Source organism: Triticum urartu, chromosome 1A, assembly GCF_056163025.1.
Source record: "Triticum urartu cultivar PI428250 chromosome 1A, HENAU_Tu73, whole genome shotgun sequence".
Lineage (NCBI taxonomy): Eukaryota > Viridiplantae > Streptophyta > Magnoliopsida > Poales > Poaceae > Triticum > Triticum urartu.
Genome location: NC_141873.1, coordinates 500144846 through 500172761, shown reverse-complemented (window position 1 = coordinate 500172761; position 27916 = coordinate 500144846). Strand labels below are relative to the sequence as shown.

General features: G+C 43.3%; 3 protein-coding genes across 3 annotated transcripts; all 3 read right to left on the bottom strand.

Annotated features, from left to right (window-relative positions):
• Window positions 1-1504: 1504 nt before the first annotated feature.
• On the bottom strand, window positions 1505-3343 carry LOC125522591 (formiminotransferase cyclodeaminase-like protein). Its single transcript, XM_048687641.2, has 3 exons — window positions 3121-3343; window positions 2270-2684; window positions 1505-2172 (listed from the first exon to the last, which is right to left on the bottom strand). Exons 1-3 carry the CDS (start codon window positions 3142-3144, stop codon window positions 1661-1663), a joined length of 951 nt encoding a protein of 316 aa, XP_048543598.2. The 5' UTR covers window positions 3145-3343; the 3' UTR covers window positions 1505-1660.
• A 4531-nt stretch (window positions 3344-7874) lies between these two features.
• Window positions 7875-9928, bottom strand: LOC125522580 (formiminotransferase cyclodeaminase-like protein). The gene is made up of 3 exons (XM_048687634.2): window positions 9607-9928; window positions 8733-9147; window positions 7875-8640 (listed from the first exon to the last, which is right to left on the bottom strand). Exons 1-3 carry the CDS (start codon window positions 9922-9924, stop codon window positions 8126-8128), a joined length of 1248 nt encoding a protein of 415 aa, XP_048543591.2. The 5' UTR covers window positions 9925-9928; the 3' UTR covers window positions 7875-8125.
• A 15374-nt stretch (window positions 9929-25302) lies between these two features.
• On the bottom strand, window positions 25303-27320 carry LOC125536654 (WAT1-related protein At5g07050-like). The gene is made up of 5 exons (XM_048699904.2): window positions 27013-27320; window positions 26860-26922; window positions 26646-26762; window positions 26115-26532; window positions 25303-26031 (listed from the first exon to the last, which is right to left on the bottom strand). The coding sequence occupies exons 1-5, from the start codon at window positions 27204-27206 to the stop codon at window positions 25654-25656; spliced, it is 1170 nt and encodes a 389-aa protein (XP_048555861.2). The 5' UTR covers window positions 27207-27320; the 3' UTR covers window positions 25303-25653.
• Window positions 27321-27916: the final 596 nt, after the last annotated feature.

Here is a 27916-nt window from a genome sequence, read left to right as displayed (position 1 = left end):
CCGCCGTTCGGCGCACGGACGCCGTCGGCCATTGGGCATGCCGCTGACCTCCAGCGGCACGCACTCCGCCTCCGCCTACACCTCCACCAGCGGCGGAAGCTCCCTGGCTCACCTGGCACTTCCCATAAAAAAAAACAGCCGAGCGTGTGCCGAGGAGCGAGGGGAGCTTCTGTCTCTACTCTCTTCCAGCTCGGTTTCAACCTGAGCCCCGTTTCAATCTGATGCCACACACTGTCTTGCTGTTCATTCTTTACTGATTTGGCGACCGCCGTATCCTAGGTTTACCGGCGATGCCGAACAGGGGAAGAGAAGCGCCTCCCCATGCCACGCGCGGTTCCAATCTGCTGGTAAATCCAAGCACCGTCTCTTTTTGTATCCAAGTTCTGGTCAGTTCGTCTGATGCTTGGATCCAAATGCCCTGTTGGGTTCGAGATCTGATGGGCTTCCTCCCAGATCACAACCCGCAAAATCAGTTAGCTACTTTGGAGTATGGGGTTGATGCTAGATTGTTTGTCGTCCTGCTTGTTAGTTGCAAGCACAAATCCGTGCTGACATTGCCTCGAATTTCAACTAAAATGTAGAAGAATGTGGTACATGAACACTGAACAATGCAAGAGTACTGCTTGCTGGCTTATAGTCCAAGTGTTTTTTTATGGCCTGTTATTCCAACATTGAACATTGATTAGCAGCTATAACAATTAATCGCCCATATATTTGTATTATTCCTTTCTCAGTATATTGAATCTACTTTCTTTCCGGTAAAGATATTGAATCTATCTTCTTACCTGGTCTATCTTCAGAAACTTTGGAGTTTTAGACACGCCATTCTTTTTCATGCTTAGATTTCTAGTGGGGTATTTGTTGAATCTAGTGCTGCCATTGCTGTTGATGTCGCTAGTGGAACTGCCACAATTGCTCATTATGTGAATTTAGATGATCATGTGAGAATGCTCAATTACCCATTTGACAGGTACATGCTGCTGCAAAAGGTCTATCTAAAGTGTGACGGTTCTTTCCTCCTCCTCCCGTCTTTCCTACCATATATGGTACCCAACTCGTTCAGTTGCCTACCTTCATAGTCCATAATTTTCTCTCATCATCTTTTTAATGTTTTCCTTATCTTCCTTCAATCTCATGGAATCTGCAAAAGGATTTGTAAATCTCCTGCAAGCTGACTTACACAAAGATACTTGACTGCTATTTGAACTTTGAAGTGCCCCCTTCTATAGCTGTATTCTAAATAGTATATATTGTAGTGCACGGTACAAACTGAGACAGCATAAATTAAAATATTCATATTTTCACATATATTTATATATTAATCTTTTACCCTCTAATCTTTTCTGTTCCAAATTTCTACGAAAAAAATGTGTGCCCCCACCCCCAAAAAAGTATTTTGTCAGTTGGCATTAAGGAATGCTGCCTTGCCAAGTTGCCAGATTTTAATTACTGAAAACAACGTTCTCATTCAGTGATCAGACCTGTTATGCGCCAATTACTGTGGTGAAGTTTCCATAGACCATCTTCACTGCAAATTTTATTAAGTATATACAAAATGTTGGAATTGGTCGGTCTGGGGTCCAGTTGGTGCCACAGTTTAAACAGCAGCATACACGGAAGTTCAGACATGTCTGATCACAATAAGAAAATTATGCACATGTCAATCTGCTGCAGAAACAATCTCGAAGTACCTTTCCAGCATCATGTCCTTGGACAGGTCGGTGAAGTAACCCTTGTCGACCTCAAGCCCTTGCTCTTCTGCAATCTGCTCCACCAGCCACTGAACCTGATCGGCACCGACATGATCTGGGTCCAGCAGGCACGCGATCTCCATGCAATTGTCTCCATGGAAGAGAGCAAGCGCCTGCACCGTCGGGAACCCTCCGCTCCGTCCGGTCACCCTTTGGGTGATCCTTCTCACGGTCGGGAGATCCTTGCAGAATATTGGCACATTGTAGCTCTCGACGAAAGGTTTAGCTCCGACCATGGTGGCTCCTCTCTCACGAGAAACCTGAGCTGGGCCCACATCCGGCTTCACTGGTAGAGTATCAGGGAGCACCTGGCCTGCCCATTGGACACCCTTGTGATTTGGCCGGTAGTAGCCGAGCTCACGCCGTATTGCACTGACGCTCTTGCTGGTGGGGTGTGCTGCCGCGTAGAGGAACACCGGAACTGCATTATGAACAGGGAGGGAAGAGGGTCAGAATATGTATACAGTGTATCATCTCATTTGTTACTGACAGAAGAAAATCTTGGTGAAGAACACTACCTTGCAAGCCATTTCCAATGTCAGAGGCCACCAGCTTAGCCAGCTGTGCAGCATCCTCCATGGTGGCTGCTTGACTCAGGGGGTGGAACGACATGTCATCGACGACACCAATCCTTGGATGAGTTCCACTGTGCACTTCGAGATTTATGGCTGAAAATGCAGCCTCGATCATCGCCAGCAACACCTTCCTGATTGGGCTAAATACAGCTTCACCGGTTGAGCTTTCGCTGGTGATGTAGGAGACGAGCGTGTAGCGGACACGGTTGTAGTACTCGTCCTCGAACTTGCTGAGCAAAACCACCTCAGGGTCTTTCTGGCCTATGCGGCTGATGGAATCGACAACAGCCCCATTTTGGCTTTCAGAGATGTAGAGCTTGCAGCAGATAACCTTTGGGTGCATCGTGCTGAGCTTTGCCTTTGGAGCAGATGAACAGGGCAGGGATTCAGGTGAGGATAAATTGAAATTTCTTGTTCTTTTTACTTTGATATAGTACTGGATGGCTTAATTCCTACTCCCTCTGTCCCATAATAAAAAAGCGTTTTTGACACTACACTAGTGTCAAAAACACTCTTATATTATGGGATGGAGGGAGTAGTATCTAGAACATGTATCTGATTGCGCAATCGATCTAGAGACAGCAGAAATCAGCTAGTTTTAGCATCTGTATGAGAATCTCAGCAGATTTTCTTTTCATGTGACCACAAGAAACAGGAATTAGAATTTAGAAAGTTCATATATGGCTGAATAACTCAAGTTTTTCGCACTCTGTCTGTTCTAGCTTCTATCTAAACTAAAAATCCTGGTTCAAATCTTGAGGAACTGGAGGGGGGGTCTGGGTACCAGAACATACCTGGTCGGTGCGCTTGCCCTCCATGCCTTCCGCTCTACCTCAATCTGAGTCTCTCTCGCCGGTGGGGAATGGAGTGGAGTGGTAGAGCAATGCCTTCTTATGAATCAAAAAGTTGCTTGCAAGAAACCTTTTTGTCCTTGTCTTGTTCGTCTCTGAGTGAGCCCCAACCATGAGAGCAAGGACGGAGCATGTGCTCTTCGATCAGCTTTATGACTCAGCACCCCCCTACATATACTTGCATAATTATCTTTGGTTCCACCACAGCAGCATGCCACCGGCCTCTGGAAAACCATTTTTCTTATGCACACGGAACCTTGTCACCGTTGAATCTCTTGATTCATCACTCACAAACCTTGTCTCTCACTGTACCTCATCACTTTTGGTTTTGGATAATGAAATCTTGTTTGGTAACCACATCTAGTTGGCCAGTGCAATGTCATTGTCCACGTTGTTCGTTGAAAACCGTCACGAGAAGGGACTGGAATTAATGGCATGATAGCTCTCTGCATCTTGAAATGTCCATATATTTTGCCAAATAACTGAACCTTGTTGGACCTGAGTGTGTGTGGTGTGCTCATGGCCGTCCTGCACTATCCCTCTTAAGATAAAGGAGATCGGGCCTCCTACAGTCGAATAGCTGGACTGATACCAGACTTTTGCATGGAGGTTTCTTCGCAACGCACTAGCTACAGGTAAAGGGCAGGTAAGTATTCTAAGTATATCAGTGAAAGTTGTTCTACTTGTGGAAATCTTGGAAATGAAATGCATCTCTTCCTTTTATGTCCTTTTGCTAAAGCAGCTTGGTATATGAATTATTAGCCCATCACAATCACTCAGTTCCAAATATGATCGAAGCTTTGATTACTTCCAATCACCCACAAATAAATATAACATCACTTTATACTTTTCTGTGGTGCATTTGGAAATTTCGGAACGACGCACGTTTTTGCAGGAAATTCCACACTCCTCAGGTACATGCAGCGGCAGCAGCAATCATGCAAGGTGCAAATTTGGAGGCAACAAATACGTCTCAGGCTAGCAGCGCAACTAGCTGGCCAAACTTGAAGGAGAATAAGGCTGTGGACGCATCTGGGCAAAGAGGAGCTGTTCTTACTCACAGTGTGCTGCCATCTCCAGGAAAAACAATCATGGATCTGACCAACATTACAGGTCCCATAGTATTTTCAGATGCTTCCTGGACTCTAGGACCTAAAGGGGGACCGGCAATTGCAGGAATAGGAGTTTTTATCCAGTTTGCAGGTGATAGAAGCTGCTCTCAGCTGTGCATATCAGCCACTTGGCCACCACTGGCGTCGGCCATCCAGGCTGAAGGCTGAAGCATTCAGCATGATGCTTGCTTCCCAGATTGCGCAGCTACTCCATCTTCAACATGCCACTTTCCTAACAGACTGTGCGACATTGGCGTCAGCTGTAGTTTCTCAAGACCTCATCTCAGATCCAGGTCATTGGACAATCAGACCTCAGCTCGCACATATTACAGGTTCCTCGGCGTTTGATATCACAAGGCTCTACCACATTAACAGAGGCCACCTTTTCGGGAAAAAAACAGAGGCTATAATTTTCGTGCTCATCATCATGCCAAGCTTGCTCTCAAAATTCATAATACACCTTACAGGTTCAGATGCTTAGGAGTAGGCAATGAAGCCTGCCTCAATGCAGTTGTAGCTGCTCTTTCTACTGTGCTTAACTGCACAATTGTACATGTACGCTGTTGCTAAATAAATGAAATATCTCTGTTAAAAATAAAAGAAAGATATATATGGTCGAATTGCTGCTTTGCAGGTTGCATTCTGTGTATCAATTTCGTAACCGATCCAAGATATTTCGTCCGGAGGGCTCTGCATGCTCTGACGTCTCGAGAAGAGCAATCCGTGACTCTGATCAGCGGCGTACGTCGTCCTGATCATGAGGAGGCAAAGTGAGATGGGTCGCTGATGGGAAACGGGACAAACATCTGACCTGTATCGATGGGTACGCTGCTCTCTGGATAGGACTGTGCGGCCGTAAGCGGCGGTCACGTGGATTTTAGGCGTTCGGCTGTGGATTTCTAAAAGCAGCTGTAAAAAAACAGCTGTGAAAAAACAGTTATGGAAAATCTGATGTGAAAAATATGTAGGTCATTTGGCAAACCAGCTGATACAGCTTTTTTAGATTTTGGCCCGAAGCGGAATCAAATTTTGGAAAGCACATCCTGGGCTGCTTTCACTTTTGGTTCAGATTTTAGCAGCGGATTTCTGAAATCGAATTCTGCTGAGTTCGCCCTTTGGTTCAGATTCTGCTGCGTGGCAGCGGAATCCGTCGACAAAAGCTGAAGCAAACATGGCCTTAGAAAAGCATTTGTGATCTGAAATGAGCCATCGTTTTCCACGTTGATATGCTCATGTAGCCATCTGCTCTGCCGCTGGTTTTTCTTTTCGGTTACTAGAGCTCGTTCGTGATGATTTGATGATCGGTCATGTGAACCGAGGTGACTCTGTATTCGGTGGCAAAAGATATATACAAAATGTCAACGGTCACTTTTGACGGTGTCTCGCTGACGTGGACAAATAAGTTTTTCTTCCCTTGTGCTAATTCCTTGAAGATTACTGAGAACAATCACTTTTGATCTAGTCTCTTGTCTAGTAATAAAGTCTGTATTCAATCAGGAGCCATATTTAAGATTACAATCAACAAAAACAAAAAAGGAACTCACAAATCCTATTTACCTCCCTGTTGGCAGAGTTGAGGGCCAAGCATGAGGGGGGCAACCCTGTGATGGCGAACGTTGGGGTGGTGAGGAGGCGAACGGGGCAGAGGGATCATCACATCCCGGAAGCAGCTATTGCCCTGTCCTTCGCCAAGCGGGTGAGGGCGGATGTTTTCTGGGTCGTTATGCGCGTCCCCTCCCAGTTGCCTTCCATCGTCCCTCCCGGAGAGTCCTCGCCTCCTCGGCCGCCACCCAATTTTTGAAAACCTAGTGAGGAGGCCATGTACCTGACAGCGATACGTTCTCCGCTTCACCTAGATCCAGATGGATCCGCAGTGGTTGTCGCGGTGGAGCCCGAGGAAGTGCAGGTCCGACACCCTCGCGTGGGGAGGCGGCGCGGTTGGGGTGTCACGTGGAAAACGATGGACAAACATGATCCAGATCGAGATAGTTTTATTTCTTTGCGAACTGAGCGTGGCGTGGTAAATTTCCTTCGCTCGACAGAGTATCGTCCACCACCGTTAATTGCTAAACGCAGTTTTAACTGAGGGTTAGTGTAATCTGAATGGTTAGATCAAATGAAGTGATCTGATCGAGGGGCTATAATTTCTCTGTGTTGTTATGTGTAGCCTAGAATGGGTGGAGTTAGCCATGAATATGCTTTCTTGTTTAATAATAGTAGAGAAGTAGAGAAGAACACCAAATTATAAAGCACATTTGCTAGCTAAATTCTCTCATTCATTCGATCACGGGCGTCATATTTGGCTAGGCCAGCCCCATGACCCATTATGTCCAATTTTTGTATACTTCAAATAATGAAGTGCGACCTTTCTAAAAAAAACCTGTGTCTCGTGAGCTCTCGTGTGGAATCTCCAATTCTTCGGTGGACCACTAGACACAAGCTGAAGATCAGTTTGTTATGTTTTCTTGGGCATTCTTCTCTGGTTCTTTTTGGAGGGCGGGGAGGGGGGGGGAGGCGGTCTACTTTATGTTTTTTTAATAATTTACGATCATTTCCAAAATACTACGAATATTTTTAAAAAGCAAAATTAATTGATATATGAATATCTCAAAATTTCTAAAAAATAAAATATTTTTTACATTAAATATATTTTTAATCGGAAATAAAAAAGGAACCAGAAAACCATTCGTGGGCCGGCTGCCAGCCCACCGCGCGTTTTGGGGCCTTCCCTTTCGCGGTCACTCTGTCTGCCTTGCCGTGCTCCTCACCGCCGCCCGGCGCACGGACGCCATTGGCCTCCAGCGGCGCGCACTCCGCCTCCACCTCCAACATTGAAGTTAATCGCTCATTTATTTGTATTATTCTTTTCTCAGTAATTGAATCTACATCTTTTTCCCGATAAAGATATTGAATCTACTTACATGGTCTATCTTTAAGAAACTTTGGAGTTTTTGATATGCCCTTCCTTTTCATCCGTAGATTCTTAGTGCGGTTTTTGTCCATTGCTGTTGATGTTGCTAGTACAACTGCCACAATTGCTCATTATGTGAATTTAGATGATCACGTGAGGATGCTTGATTACCCATTTGACAGGTACATGCTGCCGCAAAAGGTCTATCTAAAGCATGATGGTTCTTTCCTCCGCCTCCGGTCTTCCCTACCATATGGTACCCAAGATTATAGATTTATGCTACTGTCCAAATGCTGAATCCAGTACTCGCTCATTTCCCTACTTTGCTTCATTGTCCATAATTTTTACTCACCATCTTTTTAATGTTTTCCTTATCTTCCTTCAATCTTATGGAATCTGCAAAAGGACTTGTAAATCTCCTGCAAGCTGACTTACACAAAGATATTTGATGGCTATTTGAACTTTGAAGTGCCCCCTCCTACAGCAGCATTCTAAATATATTGTAGTGCATGGTACAAACTGAGACAAAATAACTTAAATTATTCATATTTTCACATATATTTATATAATAATTTTTACCCTCTAATCTTTTCTGTTCCAAAATTCTACGCAAAAATGTGTGCCCCCCACCCCCTCCACCCCCGAAAAGCATTTTGTCAGTTGGCATTAAGGAATACTGCCTTGCCAAGTTGCCAGACTTTAATTACTGAAAACAACATTCTCATTCAGTGATGAGACCTGTTATGCGCCAATTACTGCGGCGAAGTTTCCAGAGAACCACCTCTAGTGCAGATATAACTAAGTATATACAAAATTTTGGAATTGGTCGGTCCGGAGTCCAAGTTGGTGCCACAGTTTAAACAGCAGCATACATGGAAGTGCAGACATGCATGATTACAAGAGTGTCGGCACGAAATTCAACAGGTCAGTCAGCTGCAGAAACCATCTCGGAGTACCTTTCTAGCATCATATGCTTTGACAGGTCGGTGAAATAGCCCTTGTCAACTTCAAGCCCTTGCTCTTCTGCAATCTGCTCCACCAGCCATTGAACCCGATCGGCGCCGACGTGGTCTGGATCCAGCAAAAAGCATGCGATCTCCGTGCAATTGTCGCCATGGAAAAGCGCAAGTGCCTGTACTGAAGGGAGCCCTCCGCTCCGTCCAGTTACCCTCCGGGTGATTCTTCTCACGGTCGGGACATCCTTGCAGAATATCGGCACATTGTAGCTCTCGACCAAAGGTTGAGCTCCGACCATGGTGGCGCCTCTTTCATGAGGAACGTGTACTGGGCCCACATCCGGCTTCATCGGTAGAGTGTCAGGGAGCACCGGGCCTGCCCATTGGACACCCTTGTGGTTTGGCCGGAAGTAGCCGAGCTCACGCCGGACTGCACTGACGCTCTTGCCGGTGGGGTGTGCTGCCGCATATAGGAACACTGGAACTGCATACAGAATCAAAACATTTACATAGCGTATCATCTCATTTGCTAATTATAGAAGATCTTGTCAATGAAGATATTGTCGGAGGACTCACCTTGCAAGCCATTGCCAATGTCAGAGGCTACCAGCTTAGCCAGCTGAGCAGCATCCTCCATTGTGGCCGCTTGAGTCAAGGGGTGGAATGAAATGTCATCGACGACACCGATCCTTGGATGAGTTCCACAGTGCACTTCGAGGTTTATGGCTGAAAATGCAGCCTCGATCATCGCCAGCAGCACCTTCCTGATTGGGCTAAATACAGCTTCACCAGTTGCGCTTTCACTGTTAATATAGGAGATAAGCGTGTAGCGGACACGGTTGTAGTACTCATCCTCGAACTTGTTGAGTAGAACCACCTCAGGGTCTTTCTGGCCTATGCGGCTGATGGCATCGACAACAGCCGCATTTTGGCTTTCAGAGATGTAGAGCTTACAGCAGATCACCTTTGAGTGCATCGTGCTGAGCTTTGCCTTTGGAGCAGCAGATGAACAAGACAGGAATTCAGGTGAGGATAAATTGAAATTTCTTGTTCCTTTTACTTTTAATTTGAACTAAAACCACGACAAGTATTTTGGAATGGAGGGAGTAGTATCTAGTACATGTATCTGATCGCATAATCGATCCAGAGACAGCAGAAACCAGTTAGTGTCATCTGATTGCAGATTTCTTGGATGTGACCACAAGAAACAGGAATTAGGAAGTTCATATATGGCTGAATAACTCAGCTTTTTCGCACTCTGCCTGTTCTAGCTTCTACTCCCTCCGTTCCAAATTACTCGTCGTGGTTTTAGTCCAATTGGACTAAAACCATGACGAATTGGACTAAAACCACGACGAGTAATTTGGAACGGAGGGAGTATCTAGAAAGATTCTAAATCCTGGTTGAAATCTTGAGGAACTGAGAGGGGGGGCTGGGTACCAGAACGTACCTGGTCGGTGCGCTTGCCCTCCATGCCTTCAGCTCTATCCCAATCTCTGGCTCTCTCTCGCCTGTGGGGAATGGAGTGGAGTGGTGCCTTCTTATGGATCTTGCAAGAAACCTTCTTGCCCTTTGTCTTTTCGTCTCCGAGTAATAAGCCCCAACCATGAGAGGAAGGACGCAGCATGTGCTCTTCGGCTTTATGACTCAGCAGCCCCCAAAACGTACTGTGGTAGTTATCCTTGGTTCCACAGCGGCATGCCACCGGCCTCTGGGAAACATTATTCTTATGCACATGGTAACATGCCATTGCCCTCTTAAACCGCATCACCCGTTGAATGCCTTGTTTCATTACTCATAAATCTTGTCTCTCACTCTGCTTGATTACTTTTGGATAATGAAATCTGGTCTGTCAGCCACGTCTAGTTGGCCAGTACAATGTCATTGTCCACGTTGAAGCACACGGTTTCGTCGAAAACCGTCGCTAGAAGGGGCTGGAATTAATGGGTGATAGGCTGATAGCTATCTGCATCTTGAAGTATCCATATGTTTTGCCAAAGTGAAACTAGTTGCAGTATCCTAAGATAAGGAGATCAGATCAGACCTCCTGTAGTCGGATTGCTTCGCTGACAGTCGAGTTGCTTCACTTGCAGGTTGCAATTCTGTGGATCAATTTGGTAGCCGATCAAAGATATTTGGTTTCGTTTGGAGGGCTCTGCTCTGGCGCCTTGAGAAGAGCAATGGGTGACTCTGATCAGCGGCGTACCTCATCCTGATAATGAGGGGCCAGAGTGAGATGGTTAGGCGTGGGCAATGTGATTGGGAAGGGGACAAAGATCTGACCTGTATCGATGGGTACACTGCTCTCTGTGTGGATAGGACTGTGCAGTGCAGCCGTACGTGGCGATCACGTGCATGTTAGAAAAGCAATTGGCGATCTGAAATGAGCGGTCGTTTTCCACGTTGATATGCTCATGTGGTCCTCTGCTCTGCCGCTGATTTTTCTTTTCGGTTACTAGAGCTCGTTCATGATGATTGGAGTCATGCAAGCTTGAGATCGATCATGTGAACTGAGGTGACTTTGTATTTGGCGGCGTCCCACTTTAGGGGTTGCCGTCCCACAAAACTATCATTTTTTTAAAAAAAATGACCAAAAATTATTGATTTTTTAATTTCGTGACTAAAAACTATCAAGTTTGGCTGATGACTGTTTCAAGGGTTTAAAACTAGTTTTTGATAGGAGTGACCCACCTGTCTGGCCGACGGGCTTCCTAACGGCTAACGGCGCCGCATGGCAGGCATCCGTTAGTGGTGCCGCTCGGTAGGACCAGGTCAAAGCGTCTTGACCAGCTCCCCCGTTCCCCATCTCTCACCCTCCCCCAAGCTCGTCCCTAGCCTTAGCCGGCGACTCTCCTGGCGGCCGTGGATGCAAACTCCGGCGGCAAATCATTTGGCGACATATCTCCAGACGTGGTCGGTGGCGGGGTTGGCGACTTCTCCCAGGTGGATAAACTAGCAAGGCAGCACAAGCTTCTCCCAAGTGGGATTCCGTGACCTCAAGGCATTCAATATTGCTTTGTTGGGGAAGCACGGGTGGAGGTTTATGCTGCATCTCGATACGTTATGTTCTCGGGTTATGAAGAGTAGATATTTTCCTAACTCGGAGTTCATGGCTGCAACGGTTCCAAAAACGGCGTCACCTATTTGGAGAGCAATTGTGGCCGGCCGAGAGGCTATGAAGTTAGGCTTGATTAAGTAGGTTGGGGATGGAACCACGATCTCCATCTGGCAAGACAAGTGGATCCCGAACACTATCTAGATGACCCCTATATTTAAACCAGAGAACACGACACTCCAGCTTGTGAACGAGTTGATTGATCAGGAGAGCTGGACGTGGCAACATGATTTGGTTTGTAAACTTTTCTGGCACCAGATGCTAAAGCAATACTGAGAACATTTTGTTACGCAATGGTGGTGGAGAGGATTTTCAGGCTTGGGCCTTCGGTTCAACAAGGAATTATTCTGTCAAATCAGCGTACCGTGCTCTTGTGACTCATAAAGAGCAGTTGGCTCGAGAGGAAGGGACGGATACGGGAACCTCACGGACCGAACGACAACTATGGAATTCTCTATGGAAGCTCAAGGTTATACTAAAAGTACGAATTTTTTGGTGGCGTGTTCTTAACAAGATACTGCCAGCCGAAGAAACTCTGAAAAGGTGGCACACCAAAGAGTTGGATCACTGCAACGTTTGCCTCGCAATGAGTGAGGATTGGATGCACATGCTGATCCATTGTTCACATGCAAAACGCTTCTGGGCAGAAGCTGAAGCTTTGTTCGACTTTCATCTACCACGCCTGCACCCGGATACTTGGTCTCAGGGCATCATATGTGATAGCAGGTTTTTGGATGATGAAAGAGCGAAAATCATAACAATGATGTGGGCCATCTGGCACTCTCGAAACAGATGGGGTCCATGATCAACAGCAGCTTGACCCTGGGAATGTTGTGAGGAAGATCACGGAAGACTTAGCGCTGCTTGAGCTGCCGAGACAACATGCTTCTATATTACCAGGTTATGGGTGGCGTCCTCCTGAGCATGGAATGGCAAAGATCAACTGTGATGGAGCCATCGATGTTATGTGTGGTAAAGGAGGTGTAGGAGGTGTTGCGCGCTCGGCTACTCATCTGCTGGGCTCGTGGTGCAAACCACATGACAGGGTGACATACCCGTTGATTATGGAGACGCTAGCTCTCTGGGAAGGAGTCATATTCGCCAAATTAAGAGGTCTCACACATGTGATCTTGGAGACAGACTGCATGGTATTGGTGAACTTATGGAATTCTCGTCACACACATCGTTCTGTCGTGGCACCGATCCTTGATGAAATTGGAGAGCTATCTCTAGCTTTTTACCAACTTGCCGGCCCATCTGTGTGTTAAGTGTGTTTGCTCACTTTTGGTAACCGACAGTTGCCTAGACTCTACACCCTCATTCTTGGTGAGTAGTCTTCTTGCAGACTGCCCCAAGAATGCTTTTGTTGAATAAAGCTCACATAATTTTCCCTAAAAAATACGTATAATTGAAAGAAAATGTTAATCATGTATTTGGAAAATGGTAGATGTGAGTAAAAAATGTTTCTAATGCATATGAAAAATATACAATGTGTACCAAAAATGTAGAAATATGCTGAGAAAAAGAACAATAAAGAAAGAAAAAAAGAAAACCGAGGAAATAAAATCTAAAGGAAAATAAATAAAAATCGAAAGAAAATCTGATAAATAAGGCACAAACAGTAAAAAGGAAGAAGTTTTTTTTTTGAGAAATGTGAAAAGGAAGAAGATGAAAACCACATAAAAAAATACCCGCATCGCTACTACAGTCATGGACTGGCCTAGTAGCGTGCTCGGCACCGGCGAGACTGACCTCCATCTCGCACCTCGCAAGACATAAATCGCTCGCGCCTTAAGGGGCTTCCGGGAGGTTTGTTCGTTTTCCTTCACTGCTTCTTCATTTGTTTCATTTTGTCGTTGTTTAAATTACTGGAGTAGTTTACTCTATATTTTTAAAAATATTATAAATCTATATTTCAAAATTTAATTTACTTATTTATATATCTATAGCTATATCTATATCTATATCTATACTACTATATAGTGTACCAGTTTTGAATTGGATCTGGAGCATCAATCATAACCGTTGGTGTGCTAAATCTAACGGCTGACAGCAGTGGGATTCGTGATGAACAGTAGAACGTAACCTCCACGGTGTTCTGGAACCATCGCCCACTTTCCAGAAAAGAGGCCCAATACGTGATACATCTTGGTCCATGTTGCAGATTGGAGGACGTGCTAAGCCCAAGGCAGAATTTGCAAATTCTTCTCCGTGTCATGAGGCTGGGCTTCCATACTCTACCTTGGCAATACTTGCTAAATAGCCTAAAAAAAGAATACTTACATTGGGCAAGTTTCTCAAAAATAAATGCAAGATGTGCATTGCACGTGTAAGCGTGGTGTCCTGGACAGGGGAAAAAACAAGGGCCAATTCCATTTCCCCCCTTAACTTTGTCCCGACCTCATCTTATAAAAATGAGGTCCGGACAAAGTTAGGGGGAAAAATGTAAATCTCCCAAAAAACAAAACTGATACGTACTATATAAGAGTTACTATTCATATTTTTTGGACTTGTGGTTTTTTATTGCTGAGGATACCGCGACAGTCATTTCCCCGTGAAACTTTCTACATGAGTATTATGCTAGGTCATGTTAGTTAAATAAGTTTCAGAAAGTTTTGAATCTTTATTTTTTTAATTGATTTTCCAATTCGGGTGCATTGGCCGCCATGTTCCAAAGATCCGCACCGACATAATAGTTTCCACAATATACACTCAAAGAAAGGGAAAATGCGATATAAGAAATTGTATATAAGCAAAAAAGATAATTATAATCAAGTGCTACACGTTTATCAAGCATATTATATTTTACGAAATAAGATGATGTCCGACGCGCTGATGCCAAAACCTTGCTAAAAAAACATAAATACTCGCTTCGTCTGAAAAAACTTGTCCCAACCTTATTTCTCAAATGGATGTATCTAGCACTAACTTGGTGCTAGATACATCTATTTGAGGGACAAGCTTTTTCGGATGGAGGGAGTAGTTGCTAAAAAACATCTAAAGCTAATGGAAAGCAACATCCCGAAAAAGAGTTATAGCTAATGGAAAGCATAAATGGTTGCATGACTAGGAAAAATAAATAATGAGTTATAGCTATTTAAAAATTGAAGAAGTCAACATGAATCGTCGACATGCATGCTATGAACGTGCAAAGCACATGCCAATTACTAGTATTTAATTGTTTACCACACATTAACTTTTTTGTAAGACTGTGTAAATGTTTTGTTCGCACAACTTCAAAAACATTGATAGCATTCAGTAAAAACGTTTATGACATTCTCAAAATATTCAAGCATTTAGAAAAATTGTTAGAGGCATTTAAGGAAAATATATATACATTGCAAAGAAATGTTCACATATTAAAAAAATGTTTTATACCATTTTAAAATTTATGTGACATTTAAGTAAATGTTACACGCTTCAAATATTTGTTTGTGACATTTGCATTTTTTTATAAACTAAAAAAAGTTTGGATATATTATTATTTTGTAGCATTTTAAAAATGTTTTATATGTAGTAGTTAACACATATTCGGAAAGTTATTCAAAATATGTATTTGGAAAATGTTCATCATATATTTGAAAAATGTTCACCATCTAAAAATATTCGAGATGTATATATGTACAAAGTGTATTGGAAAAATAGACATGTATCAAAAAAAGAACAAAGAAAAACTCGTAAAGAAACATATAAAACCAAGAGCCGGAAGAAAAACCGATGAAACCTGATACAGGAAACACATGGAAAAAGAGAAAAAACATGCCAAAGGTCCAAAACCGGCCTGAACCAATTATTGAAGCTTCCTGAAACTCGCTCCACAGGAACCCATATTGCGCCGGAAGCTTCCTACCCAGCGTGTACTGTGAGTGAGACTACCGTCTCGCAATAGGCGTGATATATCTCCTCCGCGCGAATTTCCTATGGACCTCCTTGTCACCTCCATAGGCCGGCGCCCACGCACAGCTCTTCATGGGCCGGCCTACACATAGAGCCGAGCGTGGGAAACCCAGTTGACCGGTCAGTTGTTAACTTCTGTAAAAAAAACGAAAAACAATTCAAAAAAGAAAACGCAAAAAGTGAAAAAAAGTGAATTCAAAATTTTCATGGAATTTGAAAGAAAATTCACAAGCTTAAAAATGTTCACTAATTTAAACAAATAAATTTAGAAAAATTCATTGATTGGAAAAAGTCAACGAATTTGAAAATTTCATTAAATATGAGAATAGTTTATTGAATTTGGAAAAAATATTAAACTTTAAAAAAGTTCACTAACTTTGGGAAAAAAAGTTCATTGAATCTGAAGAAGGTTCATCAAATTTTAAAAGGTTTGCGAATTTTGGTAAAAAATGTTTACATTCAAGAAAAAGGAAAAAACCAAACAAAAACCGGTCCAAAGGAAAACCACAACGAAAAAAGTACAAAAAAACCTGGTTAGAAGCTTCTGGAAGGTTCCAAAATCTGGGAGCTTTCACTAACAGAAGAAAGTATAAAAGAAAAGAAAAGGAAGTACGTTATCACAACATGTGGAGTGGCTGGGTGGTTAGTGCGAGTTGTACTTAACGTTGAAGTTGCGAGTTTTGAGTCTGCCGTGCACACATTTATAGCCTTTTTACCAGAGAAAAGGGTGTAATGGGGCGCCGGGGGGGGGGGGGGGGGGGGGGGGGGGGCGGGCAAATTGGAAATGCCAATTTCCTTTTTCTATGTGACACTCAATGCTTTGTGCTGTCGTCATTTCGCACAAAGCCGACCAATGGACCAAGCGAGTCCAACCCATCCAGTCAGGTTTATGTTATTCTAATTTTCCTGCTTTTAGGAACTTTCTACTCCCTCTGATCCAAAATAACTGTCAGAGTTCTGAATTGGGCTTAGTTCAAAAATGTGAAACCACACTTATTATGGATTGGGATGTCTAAAAAAAACTTATTATGGATTGGTTCCATTCTTTTTTTATCTAAACTTTTTTTCGAAATTTATGAAAAATGTCCATGTTTTAAAATTATTTGGGATTTCCAAAAAAACAGTTCATGCTTTCAAATATCTGTGTGAAATTTTAAAATGTCCCCTTTTTCATAATTTATTAAAAAAATTCAAAAACATGTCTCGGTTTCATTTTTATGGAATTTCAAAAAATGTTTTGGTTTTCAAACTATGTTCAGAATTTGAAAAACTTTCAAAATTTGTACACAAATTAAAAAAAATCTCTTTCAACATTTATTTGGGAATTTTAGAAAAAATGATTTTTATGCCACTAGTTGTGTCCCACTACTCAGTTTTGTCATTAGAAGTTACAACTGCTCAAAAATGCCATCGTTCCTTGATATGCTTGCTCAAAAAAGCCATTAGATATCTCAAAAATGCCGTCATTCCATTAGATGCTTCCTCAAAATGCCACTAGACATCATTATTGTTAGGTCAAACTAGTTGACCATGTTATATGACGAAAATGCCCCTATACCCACATGTCAGCTCTCTCTATATCACAATGATAAGTGTGTACCCCACTTATCATGAGTAAGTAAGCAAATAATTTTAGAGGAAAATAAGAACGTTACTGGGATCAAGTGAGACCCACACTTTCTTATAGTGAGATAGAGAGAGAGAGAGAGCCGACATGTTGGTATATAGTTATTTTGGTCATTATAACATGGCAAATGAGGTTGGAGCTGAAATAATGGTGTCCAGTGGCATTTTTTGAGCATGCGCCTAACAATGTGATGACATTTTTGAGCAGTTAAAATTTCTGGTGGCAAAACTGAGTAGTGAGACACAAGCAGTGGCATAAATGATAAAACCCAAAAAATCCTTTTTTCATTTTTTTGTTCACTAATTCATAAAATTTTCAATTTTTTTCAAGAATTTCCAAAAATGATTGTGTTTTTAAAAAATTGTTGGATATTTTTAAAAATTCAGGTTCTCGAATATTGTTCACATATTCAAAGAAAATTGCATTTTCTAAAAATGTTCTAGGTTTTGAAAAGAAATGAGTTTTTAGAAAAATGTTTGAAAAAAGTAGAAGGCAAAAAGGAGCTACAGTGTCCATCTCGTTACTGGGAACCAAGGCGCTACTGTTAATCGTGTCGCTACAGCAGCGGCCGCTACAGTTCTTCGGTTACTACTATAGTTGAACCGCTATAGTAGTTATCTTGATACAGCGCGGCTCGGCGCTCGCTGCTCCACTTGGGCGCGTCTATTTGACGCAAAGCGCGGCACATAGGAGCTCCCTCCTGCTGGTTTCCAGTTCCTCGGAAGCTCGGAGTGAGCGGTACCTTTGCTCTACACCGCGTGTAATGGAGTGGGCTAGCAGGGGTTTGCAATATCGGTATAAAATATCGCTCTAGAATTCTATTTTTTCCTTAAAAACAACATATTATTTATTTTGTACTTAGAGCCCAGTAATACATATGTCTCGACTTGTCGAGACACTTATTTTGGGATGGAGGGAGTAATACACAGACTAGTCTACCATGTGTAACAGAATAGCGCCACCCAAAGCCCAGTAGCAAAGATGTAAGTAGCACATTTTTTAACTGAAGTAGCTCTTCTTTGAAACACAAGGTTTAAAAAATGTTGTATTGAGATGTCATGATCACTTCTTTGAAACACAGGGTTTAAAAGTTCAAGACTGAGATGTCATAATTTTATTCACCAAAAATTGCCATGACTTTTTAAGCCATGTGACAAGGAAAAAAACACAGCAATCATCTTTGGTACCCAATAAGAATTTTGCTCTTATGGAGTTGGGGTGTAAGAAAGCAACACAAACAAATTAGTCCCTCTTAAAAGTTGTGAGTTTATTCCTATGAAGATTGAGCATAGTCACAATAGGGTTGCCCATTGCCTGGCTAATCATGGTAGAACTGGAGATAGCACAGGCTGCTGGTTGCATCAGATTCCAAGTTGTATCTCAGAGCTACCATGACCCTATTTCTTTGATAACATAGAGACTGGAGATAAGACTTCATTTAGCTGACTATAACCCTATTTCTTTGGAATAAAACTTATTTATTCCCCACAAAAAAGGAAACCTATGTGTTAAAGGTTGTCACGCACTAAAATCATAAAAAAATAGTTTAACAAAAAAAAGTCGTTGAACAGATTTTTTGTTGGCGAGCACTGCGAGGAGTTATCCCGCTAAGAGCTATACTTACTAACAGGCACATTGGTTCCAATGGTGCTTGTCCTATCTGTCATCAAGGGGCCGAGGATATCCGTCACTTAATGTTTTTATGCTCGAATGCACGACACTTGTGGACGAAGCTGGGCATCACAAATATCATCGACCAAGCGATCCAGGTTGATAGATCGGGGTCTGCGATCTTGGAATTTATCTTATCATTGCCGGACCAGCAGCTTGAGATGCACCCAATAATTAACTTCAAACAAGTAATAGCCGTTGGGGGCTGGTACCTTTGGTGGATCTGTAGAAAAGTGACGCACAATGAATCAATTCCTCCCCCTTGGAGGTGGGCACTCTCTGTGTTATCAATCTCAAGCAACCATCAGAGGGCTACATCGCTGGTGAGAATTTCCCCTGAAGCAAAGTGGTGTAAGCCGGACCCTCGGTTCATTAAGTTAAATGTTGATGTGGCGTACTACTCGGACGAAGGGGTAGGTGCTACGGCGGCTATCCTGCGTGATGACAAAGGTAATTTTTTGGGAGCCCAATGCAAGTTTATACCTGTTGCGGTGAATGCAATAACAACAGAAGCGTTGGCCATGCGAGACGGGCTGATTTTTGCTAACTCCTTCGGGTGTAACCGGGTAGAAGCTGAATCGGATTCTTTGCAAGTAATCAATTATTGTGATGTTTGGACACTAGTACTTCAATAGAGAAGGTCGTTTATAAGCATTGTTATAGATCTTGTAATCAAGTGGCTCATATGCTAGCTCATTTTAGTTACTGTAATAAGACTTCATTTAATTGGTTGGGCGAGCCCCCTGACTTTATTGTCAGTAAACTCGTAGACGATGTAAACATTATTTAAATTTTAATAAAGCTAAAAAAAGACTATATAAGAGCACATGAAGAGGCAAGAATCAATAAGGATTCACATCCTTTCGGCTATGGATCGACTTACGTCCAAAAAGCGGCCACTCTGAAGCTTCTAGATCTACCGAGATCAACTCATGGCGTTTGAGTCCGATACAATTGAGAACGTGTCATGGAATCAGACATTTCGAGATGCAACGGAATCGATCAATCATACATGCAGCAGCAGGCCCTTATCTCGGTTGACATCACCATCCGTTACCCTTTACAGATTCCATGCCCAATAAGTAATCATCATGCACGCTCCATCTAGCTAGGTCACCGCATGTTCTGTCGCCGCCATTGGCCTCCGCCGACGTCAATGGCAAAGTTGCGAACCCCCCAACTCTCTCTCTCTCCGACGTATCGGCGAAAGCCGATAGCAGATCGATCCGGCTCCGGCTTGCATTGTCGTACCGGCATCTCATTCCCGCACTCGCCCGCTTATTTTTATGCACGCCGTGGATGGTGCGTGCAGCTGAGTGGCTCAGTGGCCCTCGGTGCTGTCCGAGTAAGGAGGGACGGAGAGAGAGAGAATAAGCAGCAACTTGCCGTCGTCTAGAGCAGGCCAGCAATGGCGACTTGCCCCGTAGCGAAAGCGTCGGAGCTTCTTTCCCGTAGCGTAGCACGATCGGTCGATAATGGGGTGCGGGCTAGCTCATTAGTTTGTTCCGGCGCCGCGCGCGCGTGAACTGGGCGACGTTTTTCCGCGTCGGCGAGCTAGCTTTTGCAGATTGGTTAGGCCGGCCATGTGAAAAGCTATATATGCTCTACGTGCATGTACTAATCGTGTGTGGATCTCTGGTGGGTGACTTTTTTTTATCCTCCTGAAAACTTCTGATTTATTCATCAATTGGCATGGCAATACAAAGAATAGAAGTAAAAATAACTTTGCTAAGTCTCAGTCGACTGAGACTTAATTATGTCTCAGTCGATGTTATTTGCTTTTGATCTTGCATAGAGATTCATATAGAAAATTCTTTTCCTTTTTTTATATACTATACTAGCAAGATGCCCATGAGTTGCACGGAACATCAAGATGCATTTATACAAGTAGTTTATCTTGTGAGAGAAAAGGATGGACGAGGGAAGGCCTTATTTGCAAATGTGGAGAGGGGTGTGGGTATTTTTTAGCAAAATTGCCATAATTTCCTTCCTATCCGTCAAATATAAATCAGACGGCCTATATTGCAGAATGGCAGGCACACCATCATCACCAACTCTGTTTTTTTATAAGAGTAGAGATCACTTGACCGAGACATGGTTAAGTCTGAGTCGACTGAGACCTAACCATACCCAAATAAAAATCATATCTAGGTCCATAAATCACCTAACGACTATAAGCACTGAAAGCCATGACTATAAGCATTGGAGCGAGCCAAAGACGGACCGCCGTCATTACCTGTCCCTCACCGGAGCCAGGCAAACTTCTTTTGCGAGAAAACTTCTAATTAATCTATTCATCTTTAATCATGACAGTACAACAAACACTAGAAATAGTAAAAATTATATCCAGATCCATGGACCACCTAGCGACGAGTACAAACACTGGACCAAACCAAAGACGTGCCACCGTCATCGTCCCTCCCTCGCTGGAGCTGGGCAAACCTTATTCTAGTAGACAAACGGAAAGTCTGTCTACTACAACACGACAGGTGGAGAATTGCCAGAGCGCCACATGCACAATATTTTTTATTTTCCTCTTGTTTTAAAATTCCAACTAGTGGATAGTGGTACCCCATAAGAAGTTTCTTGATTTGTAGGATTCTTAAAATGCGGAAATAGAAGAAAAATGCAAGACTGGAATGCCATTTCCTCTTGAATATTATAGATTACAAATTTACTGAAATTTAGATGGAATGGTGTTTGGTAGGAAAGAAATAACAAACACGTTCTACTAATAGGTTTTAGTGGGTGAAATTTTTCGATAGAATAGAGTATAAATAAATAACAAGAAATATTCACATGGAATCCTGTGAAGCAAACAACCAACGCAATAAAATTCATAAGAATTTAGATCCTCTAAAATTTGTGTGAAATTCCCTTGAATCAAAGGAGCCCTGATCATAGTTGCTTCGTCAGGTCACCCGTAATGGGAGCTCCTAAATTCATTTCATAAGCCAATTAACAGGAATGCAAGATGCTCACATTTGAATGCAAAATCTAAGATTCTCTTCGAGATAGAGCTTCACAGCTTGCTCGCACTGGGTCTGGTAAGACGATTGTGGAGGAGGCTCTCAGGAGTAAAAGAAAGAAGAATTGCAACATAGGAAAGGCGTCCGCAACTTTTTGATGGATTGTCACGAGTCTTTTGGGTTTTCCTTATGGCCTGGCTTGTTTTTCGTGGCTTTGGTGGTGCCCATGATCTTAGGCCGAGGTACTCTCGTTGGGGATTTCTTTGCGATGTACCAGTGTGGGAGTTGGTGATCGTTGCGTGTAAGGTATGACTGTTGGGCTGATCGTGCGCTTATGAGGTTGCATGCTTAGTGAGTAGTCAACATGTGGTTGGGTTTTTATCAGGTTTTTGCCCGGTTTTCCATCAATTAACTATGCAATTCTCTTCAGCTTAATTAATCGCTGAGGCAAATCTTTTGCCTCCATTTCAAAAGAAAAAATATGCTCACATTTCTTGCCAGCTCTTGTTTAATCTAATTAGACATGACTTGATTTTAATTCACTGATTTTCTTCTCTCATCTTACCCCTTCCCTGGGCTCTAGCATGTTTGCTTAATGCTTCTTATACATACTCTACTGGTTGGATTCAATCCAATCCAAATCATCATTTGGCGATAAATTGTTCACTGCTGCTGTTTTGTAGTAAAAAACAACTATTGCTAGCTATTAAGTTCAGGCTGTCCCTTAATTTCACCATCAATTATTTGCGCACACACATAATTCAATATCAAACCAGCCAAGTTAAATTTGATCTTTTACATCTAGTACTAGAAAAATTGGTGCCAGATCTAGTCAAAATGTTGTGACAAATGATAAGGTGATAGTTTTGCACATGCAGTTATCTAGTGGAAACAAAAGGAAAAAAAAGAGATTTTGAACTTGCATTAAAATAAAATGCAGTAATTTTTGCCGGAGAAAAAAAGGAACTTGTTGAAAAAAATGTTAGAAAAATCAAAAACATTATGAGAAAAGAAAATAATTATTTTTATGGATTTAAAATTATTTAGAAGTTCTATCAAACTGTGTATTTGGTTTTCCTGTAATACTTCAATGCTTTATTTCATTTCATTTTAATATTTATAAATAGAAAATCTATAAATTGTGTAGTGACTTCTCCAGTATATCTATTTTTCTACTTTTGCCTGTTTTTATTTTATTTTCAATTCTTCACTTTTCTAAATTCCTCTGATTTTTGATAATATCTTATTATAAAAGTCATACAAATGGGGGCACAAAATTCCTCCATGTCTTAGAATTCAGAGAGTGAGACGAGTACTTTCATGAAAAAAAGAAGGGATGGTTGAAGTACGAGTTTAATGCGCAACATAACTTGGATCACTATGCACGAGTTTAATAATATGCAACATAACCTCTCTATTTCCTGCTCATTTTATTTTCTTTACTTTTTAAGATGTGCTAAGTGAATATGAGCTGTTAATATTGCTGATCCAATGTGAGCCGTGGAACAAATTTTGTACTTGCATAAGGAGTTAGTCTGCTCGTTTCCTCTAAAAAAAATTATGTTTACCAATGCATTAATTACAATGCATCATATGTGACCACTAAATGACCAAAGACTTTTAATGCACTCACCTCACCTAAGCACCAACACATTGAAAGAGGCCTTAACGCTACTATGATGACAACCAGTAAATATATTTCTTGTAAGCGGGAGCATCATAAAATTTCTCATGAAGATAAACCTTGAGACTTTGATCAGAACCCATGAAGATAAACCTTGAGACTTTGATCAGAACCCATGAAGATAAGCCTTGAGACTTTTACCAGTAACCCCTAGAAGGGCACACCACCATAAATCAAGAGTACTATCCTTTCTCTCCTTTCTTTTGAGCAAACCAACCACGGTAGGAACTAGCTTGGCGGGCCTGAACAAGTTTGGAGTGCACCCAAGGTCCTTTCACGCCGATCTTTTCTTATCTACCCTTAACTAGAAACACTATACATCTACGGTTCTCTGCATAGTTACCCAAGTGACATCTCAAGTTACCAGAAAGCAACAAGTGTCAGAGGCCATCTAAACCAGAAGGGAGGATGTAATTAATATCCATTCATTTTTTTGTCTCGTTACTACTCGTGACCCATGAAGAAACGATGCTAAGCGTATGGACCTATACAAAATGCCTACCAACCAATACATGAAGGAAATTAGTTTTCAAATAATTAAATGAGAAAAACTTAGCTACAAAAGCTAAGCATATATACATTGGGAGGTTAGTTTTTTTAACACTAACCTCCCAATGCATATGTGCTTGCTAAGCCTTTTAATGCAGTTAACACCTCGCCTAAGCACCAATGAATTGAAAGAGACCTTAACGCTGTAATGACCACTACATATATTTCTTGTAGGTGTGAGCATCATAAAATTTCTCATGAAGATAAACCTTGAGACTTTGATCAGTAACCCATGAAGATAAGCCTTGAGACTTTTATCAGTAACACCTAGTAGAAGGGTACACCACCATAAATCAAGAGTCTGGCCGTAGCATATACTATCCTTTCTCTCCTTCTTTTGAGCAAACCAACCACGGTTGGAACTAGCTATGCGCGCTTGAACAAAATTGAGGTGCACCCAAGGTCCTTTCATGCCGATCTTTCCTTATCTACCCTTAACTAGAAGCACTTATGCATCTACGGTTCTCTGCATAGTTACCAAAGTGATAGCTCAAGTTACCAGAAAGCAACAAGTGTCAAGTGTCATCTCAGTGGAGTCTGAATCCAACTCCACGCACCAGACACAACATTCTTGGGTGACGGCATACCCCTGCATTTTGTTGCACAGGCAGTATGTTCACCAAAGGAACTTTCCAAATGAATCTTTCGTGACGACTGTGCTTTTGTAGTGTGTACTTGCGTAACCATAGCACTCAGGAGCCTGCCACAACGTGCAACTTGATTCATGCCTATCCAGCTGCAGGCCATTTACTTGGTTGCCGCAAGGAAACCACCAACTCGTGTCTGTCAGTTACAACATTTGGGAGTCTGATCTTGTAGTTTTCTTTTGGAGAAACACTTATAGGGTTGTACACGCGGTAGAAAAATTACGCCAATCTGTTGAGATATGGTATACAATATTGTTGGGACAGTCTATAGATCAGGCGGGAAAAATAATAGTTTCACTCGATTCTGTCTGAACCGTCTGATCTCAATCCAACATCATCCCATCTCGGTCCCGGGGTTACATGCCGCTTGGATTCTCATAACATTTGGAGTCTTACCTGCTCTATCTGACAACATCATCTCATCTCAGTATGGTCATCTGATCAATGAGATAAAGAGGCTTAAGGCTGAGCAGGAGTTTGCTCCGCCTACATTGCTAGATCCCAGAATAGGTTTCATTAATTGTCCAACTAAATATGCTCATACGGCTTGCAGCATCGCTTGTTGGTTCCAGCGAGAGGCCCCCTTTCATTCACGATCTTGTATTAGCATGCTACAACTTAATATAATGTGTGGTTCTCTCAAAAGAAAATAGCAAGGGCACAAGGCCAAGTGTGGCATCTTGGAGGGTCCTTTTAAAGCAAGATCAAGCCAAGTGTGGCATCTTGGAGGGTCCTTTTGAAACAAGATCTTAACAATGTGTGCAACCAAATAAAGGATACCAAGGTTCAGATTCTGCAAGAGTGGATTCTTAATAATCTTTTAAAAATACTATGATGTCGCCAAAAGAGGTTATAGGGTAGTGTTTCTAGCTTTGTTCTCGTTTTGTAATTAACCTTGTATATATTTTGATAATGAGGAAATAACCGTAGAACAAAGAACAATTGTCCTACGGTGGTCAGTGCTTAAAAATAAAATAGCAAGGCCGCTTGGAATCTCATAACATTGATACACTTAATATCATAGACAGGTAAAGTGGAAAGGCGAATCACATCACTCTCCGAGATGGACAGAGATGTAGCAGTACTAGTGACAATTAAGTGTAGCATATCGATCAATCACACATCGTAAAACAAAAATGCGAGCTACTAGCCCTTCTGGCGGCTAATGCTGGTGGGTCGTGTGCTTGGAAAGCAGAAATTTCACGGACAACAGCACGAGATTCCTAGCAGAAAACCTCCATTCCGACGGGGCCGTAGTGCGTGCGTCGTGGACGACGACGACCTACGTCTTCTCATGACAAGTCCTCAAGGGCACAGATTATTTGAGTTCCCAGTCCATCAAACTGCACTAGCTGATCCAGCTCCTCGTCCGTTGGAGGCCGACCTCATCCCATCATCATCTCCGGCTGCGGTAGCAGCTCCTTGCAGGACGCTCGCGCCGTCTGGTCCCTTGGAGGCGACCGGCAGTGCCGCCTTGGCGTCCGCCTCCTGCTCCTGCTTCTCCTTGTGCTTGCCCCAGAGCACGGCGTAGAGCCCGACCACGATCACCACGGCGCCCAGCACGGCCCCGAGGTATATCTTCTCGGACAGGATGAAGGACCCCATGACGGCCACGATGATCATCATCAGCGGGCTGAACGCCGACGCGAACACCGGCCCCGTCTTCTGGATCACCAACCCCTGCACGTAGTACGCGATGCTCGACGTCACGATGCCCTGCAAAATATCACCAAAACTGGTCAAGAACTGGTAATGGAAGAGGTCATGGCGATGAAGAGGACAGTGGTAAGTGATCGTACCGCGTAGGCGGCGGCGAGGAGGTTCATGTCGAAGCCGATGGTCCAGACGGAGACGCGGCGCTCCATGACGAAGGTGACGGCGATGGCCTGTATGGTGCCGATGAAGCAGATGAGCGTGGTCAGGGAGAGCTGCGCGGTGTACTTCCTGATGGTGTGGGTCTGCAGGATGAAGAGCGAGGCCCAGGCGAGGGTGGCGATGATGATGAAGAGGGAGCCCAGGAACCACTCCCTCGCGGTGGGGTCGACGCCGGCGGCACCTGAGGCCTCGCCGCCGCTGGGCTGCGCGTGGCCGTTGGTCCATGGCAGGTGCATGAGGGGGCCCTTGTAGAGCGTCATGAGCATCGCGCCGGCCACCGTCACCACAGTCCCGAAGATCTTGGCCTGGCACCGCACCTTCTTCAACTCTATCTTCTCCATCCTATGTACCGAACATCATGCAAAATCCATGTTAGCAATGGTTTCTCGTTCCACGTGCGCATGTATATGCATATGATGCACGGCATGCAAAGTAAGCTGGTAGTGAAATTGCACCTGAAGATCACCGCCATGACGAAGGTCATCGCCGGCAGGATGTTGCTCATCGCGCAGGCGAACGTCGGACCGGTGTACTTCAGGCCCACGTAGTAGAAATTCTGGTCGATCACCGGTCTGCAGCAAGAGGTCAAGAAGAGGGTGAGATGGGCGTGTCATTTCAGACATGCATATCAGATGATTTTTGCAGGTAGCTAGCCAGGCATGCACTAACCCGAGCAGCGCAAGGACGAAGATTTGGAAGAAGATGGACCACGTCATCTTCGGCCTCACCTTCCTGCCATTTCATGTCAAGTTTCACAAGTTAGATAAAAATACCACTAATATTAATACATGTGTACACTAGTAATTGAGTAGCTAGCTATACCTTTCGAGGAAGAGAGCGAAGGGTGCAATGGCGAGTGTGGCGAAGGCGTGGCGGTACACGACGAGCACGTAGTGGCTCATCCCGCCGTTGAGGGAGACCTTGGTGAGGACGTTCATGCCGGCGTAGCCGAACTGCAGCGAGATCATGGCGATGTAAGGCTTGGCCTTGTCCATGAAACCACCGCAGAAAGCCATGGCGATCGACCAAACTGTTCCTTGTTTCAACTTTCCCTAGCTAGCTTCTTGTTTTGTGAAAGGTGCCAATGCCAGGGTCGCGTGTATCGAGAACTCAAAGATGGAGTGAAGCAAGCGAGTGTGAGCTGAAATGGAAGAGAGGCTTGGCCAGTATATATAGGGGTTAGGGGTGGGGAGGGGGGGATAACTTGCACCATTATTTGGGTGGCAGTCCGTCTGAGTAACGTGGGTCCAAGGTGACGAGATGGCATCGTATATTCCAGAAGTGTAGCCTGCAAGAGCACAGCGGATCCGATTCGAAATAAAACGCAAGCACAGCTGATCCATTTAATTAGTGGCTGCCGAGTGGAATTCCTCCGGCCAATTTTTTAGGTTAGAAAGGAGCACAAGAATCTTTTTATTGCTAATGGGCGCAACGTACGTGGAGCAGTGAAAACGTTTGTATAAGATTCTGAATGTGACGGCGTACTGCCTGAGCTTAGCTGAACTAACAGTGCATCCTCTCTCGTTTTTTTTTCTTTTTTTTTCAGGAAAGTAACAGTGCATCTGGTGCTTAAGAGCATCTCCAACAGCCGCCCAATGCGCGGTGCCCAAAAAATAGGTTTACAGCGCGTAAGTAATTTTTTTTAGGCGCTAGAAGACGTTTGCTCCAACAAGCGCTGCAAAATATACTGCGCGCGCGAGTCCAACGGTCCCATCTGCAGCAGCCC

Coding starts and splice junctions, on each gene's coding strand:
- LOC125536654 (XM_048699904.2), bottom strand. CDS start 27,206: ATGGCTTTCTGCGGTGGTTTCATGGACAAGGCCAAGCCTTACATCGCC. Junction 26,923..27,012: donor TTCGCTCTCTTCCTCGAAAG/GTATAGCTAGCT, acceptor ATGAAATGGCAG/GAAGGTGAGGCCGAAGATGA. Junction 26,032..26,114: donor TCCTCGCCGCCGCCTACGCG/GTACGATCACTT, acceptor GATATTTTGCAG/GGCATCGTGACGTCGAGCAT.
- LOC125522580 (XM_048687634.2), bottom strand. CDS start 9,924: ATGCGGTTTAAGAGGGCAATGGCATGTTACCATGTGCATAAGAATAAT. Junction 9,148..9,606: donor AGGGCAAGCGCACCGACCAG/GTACGTTCTGGT, acceptor GCTGCTCCAAAG/GCAAAGCTCAGCACGATGCA. Junction 8,641..8,732: donor CATTGGCAATGGCTTGCAAG/GTGAGTCCTCCG, acceptor TTCTGTATGCAG/TTCCAGTGTTCCTATATGCG.
- LOC125522591 (XM_048687641.2), bottom strand. CDS start 3,144: ATGGAGGGCAAGCGCACCGACCAG. Junction 2,685..3,120: donor AGGGCAAGCGCACCGACCAG/GTATGTTCTGGT, acceptor TCTGCTCCAAAG/GCAAAGCTCAGCACGATGCA. Junction 2,173..2,269: donor CATTGGAAATGGCTTGCAAG/GTAGTGTTCTTC, acceptor TTCATAATGCAG/TTCCGGTGTTCCTCTACGCG.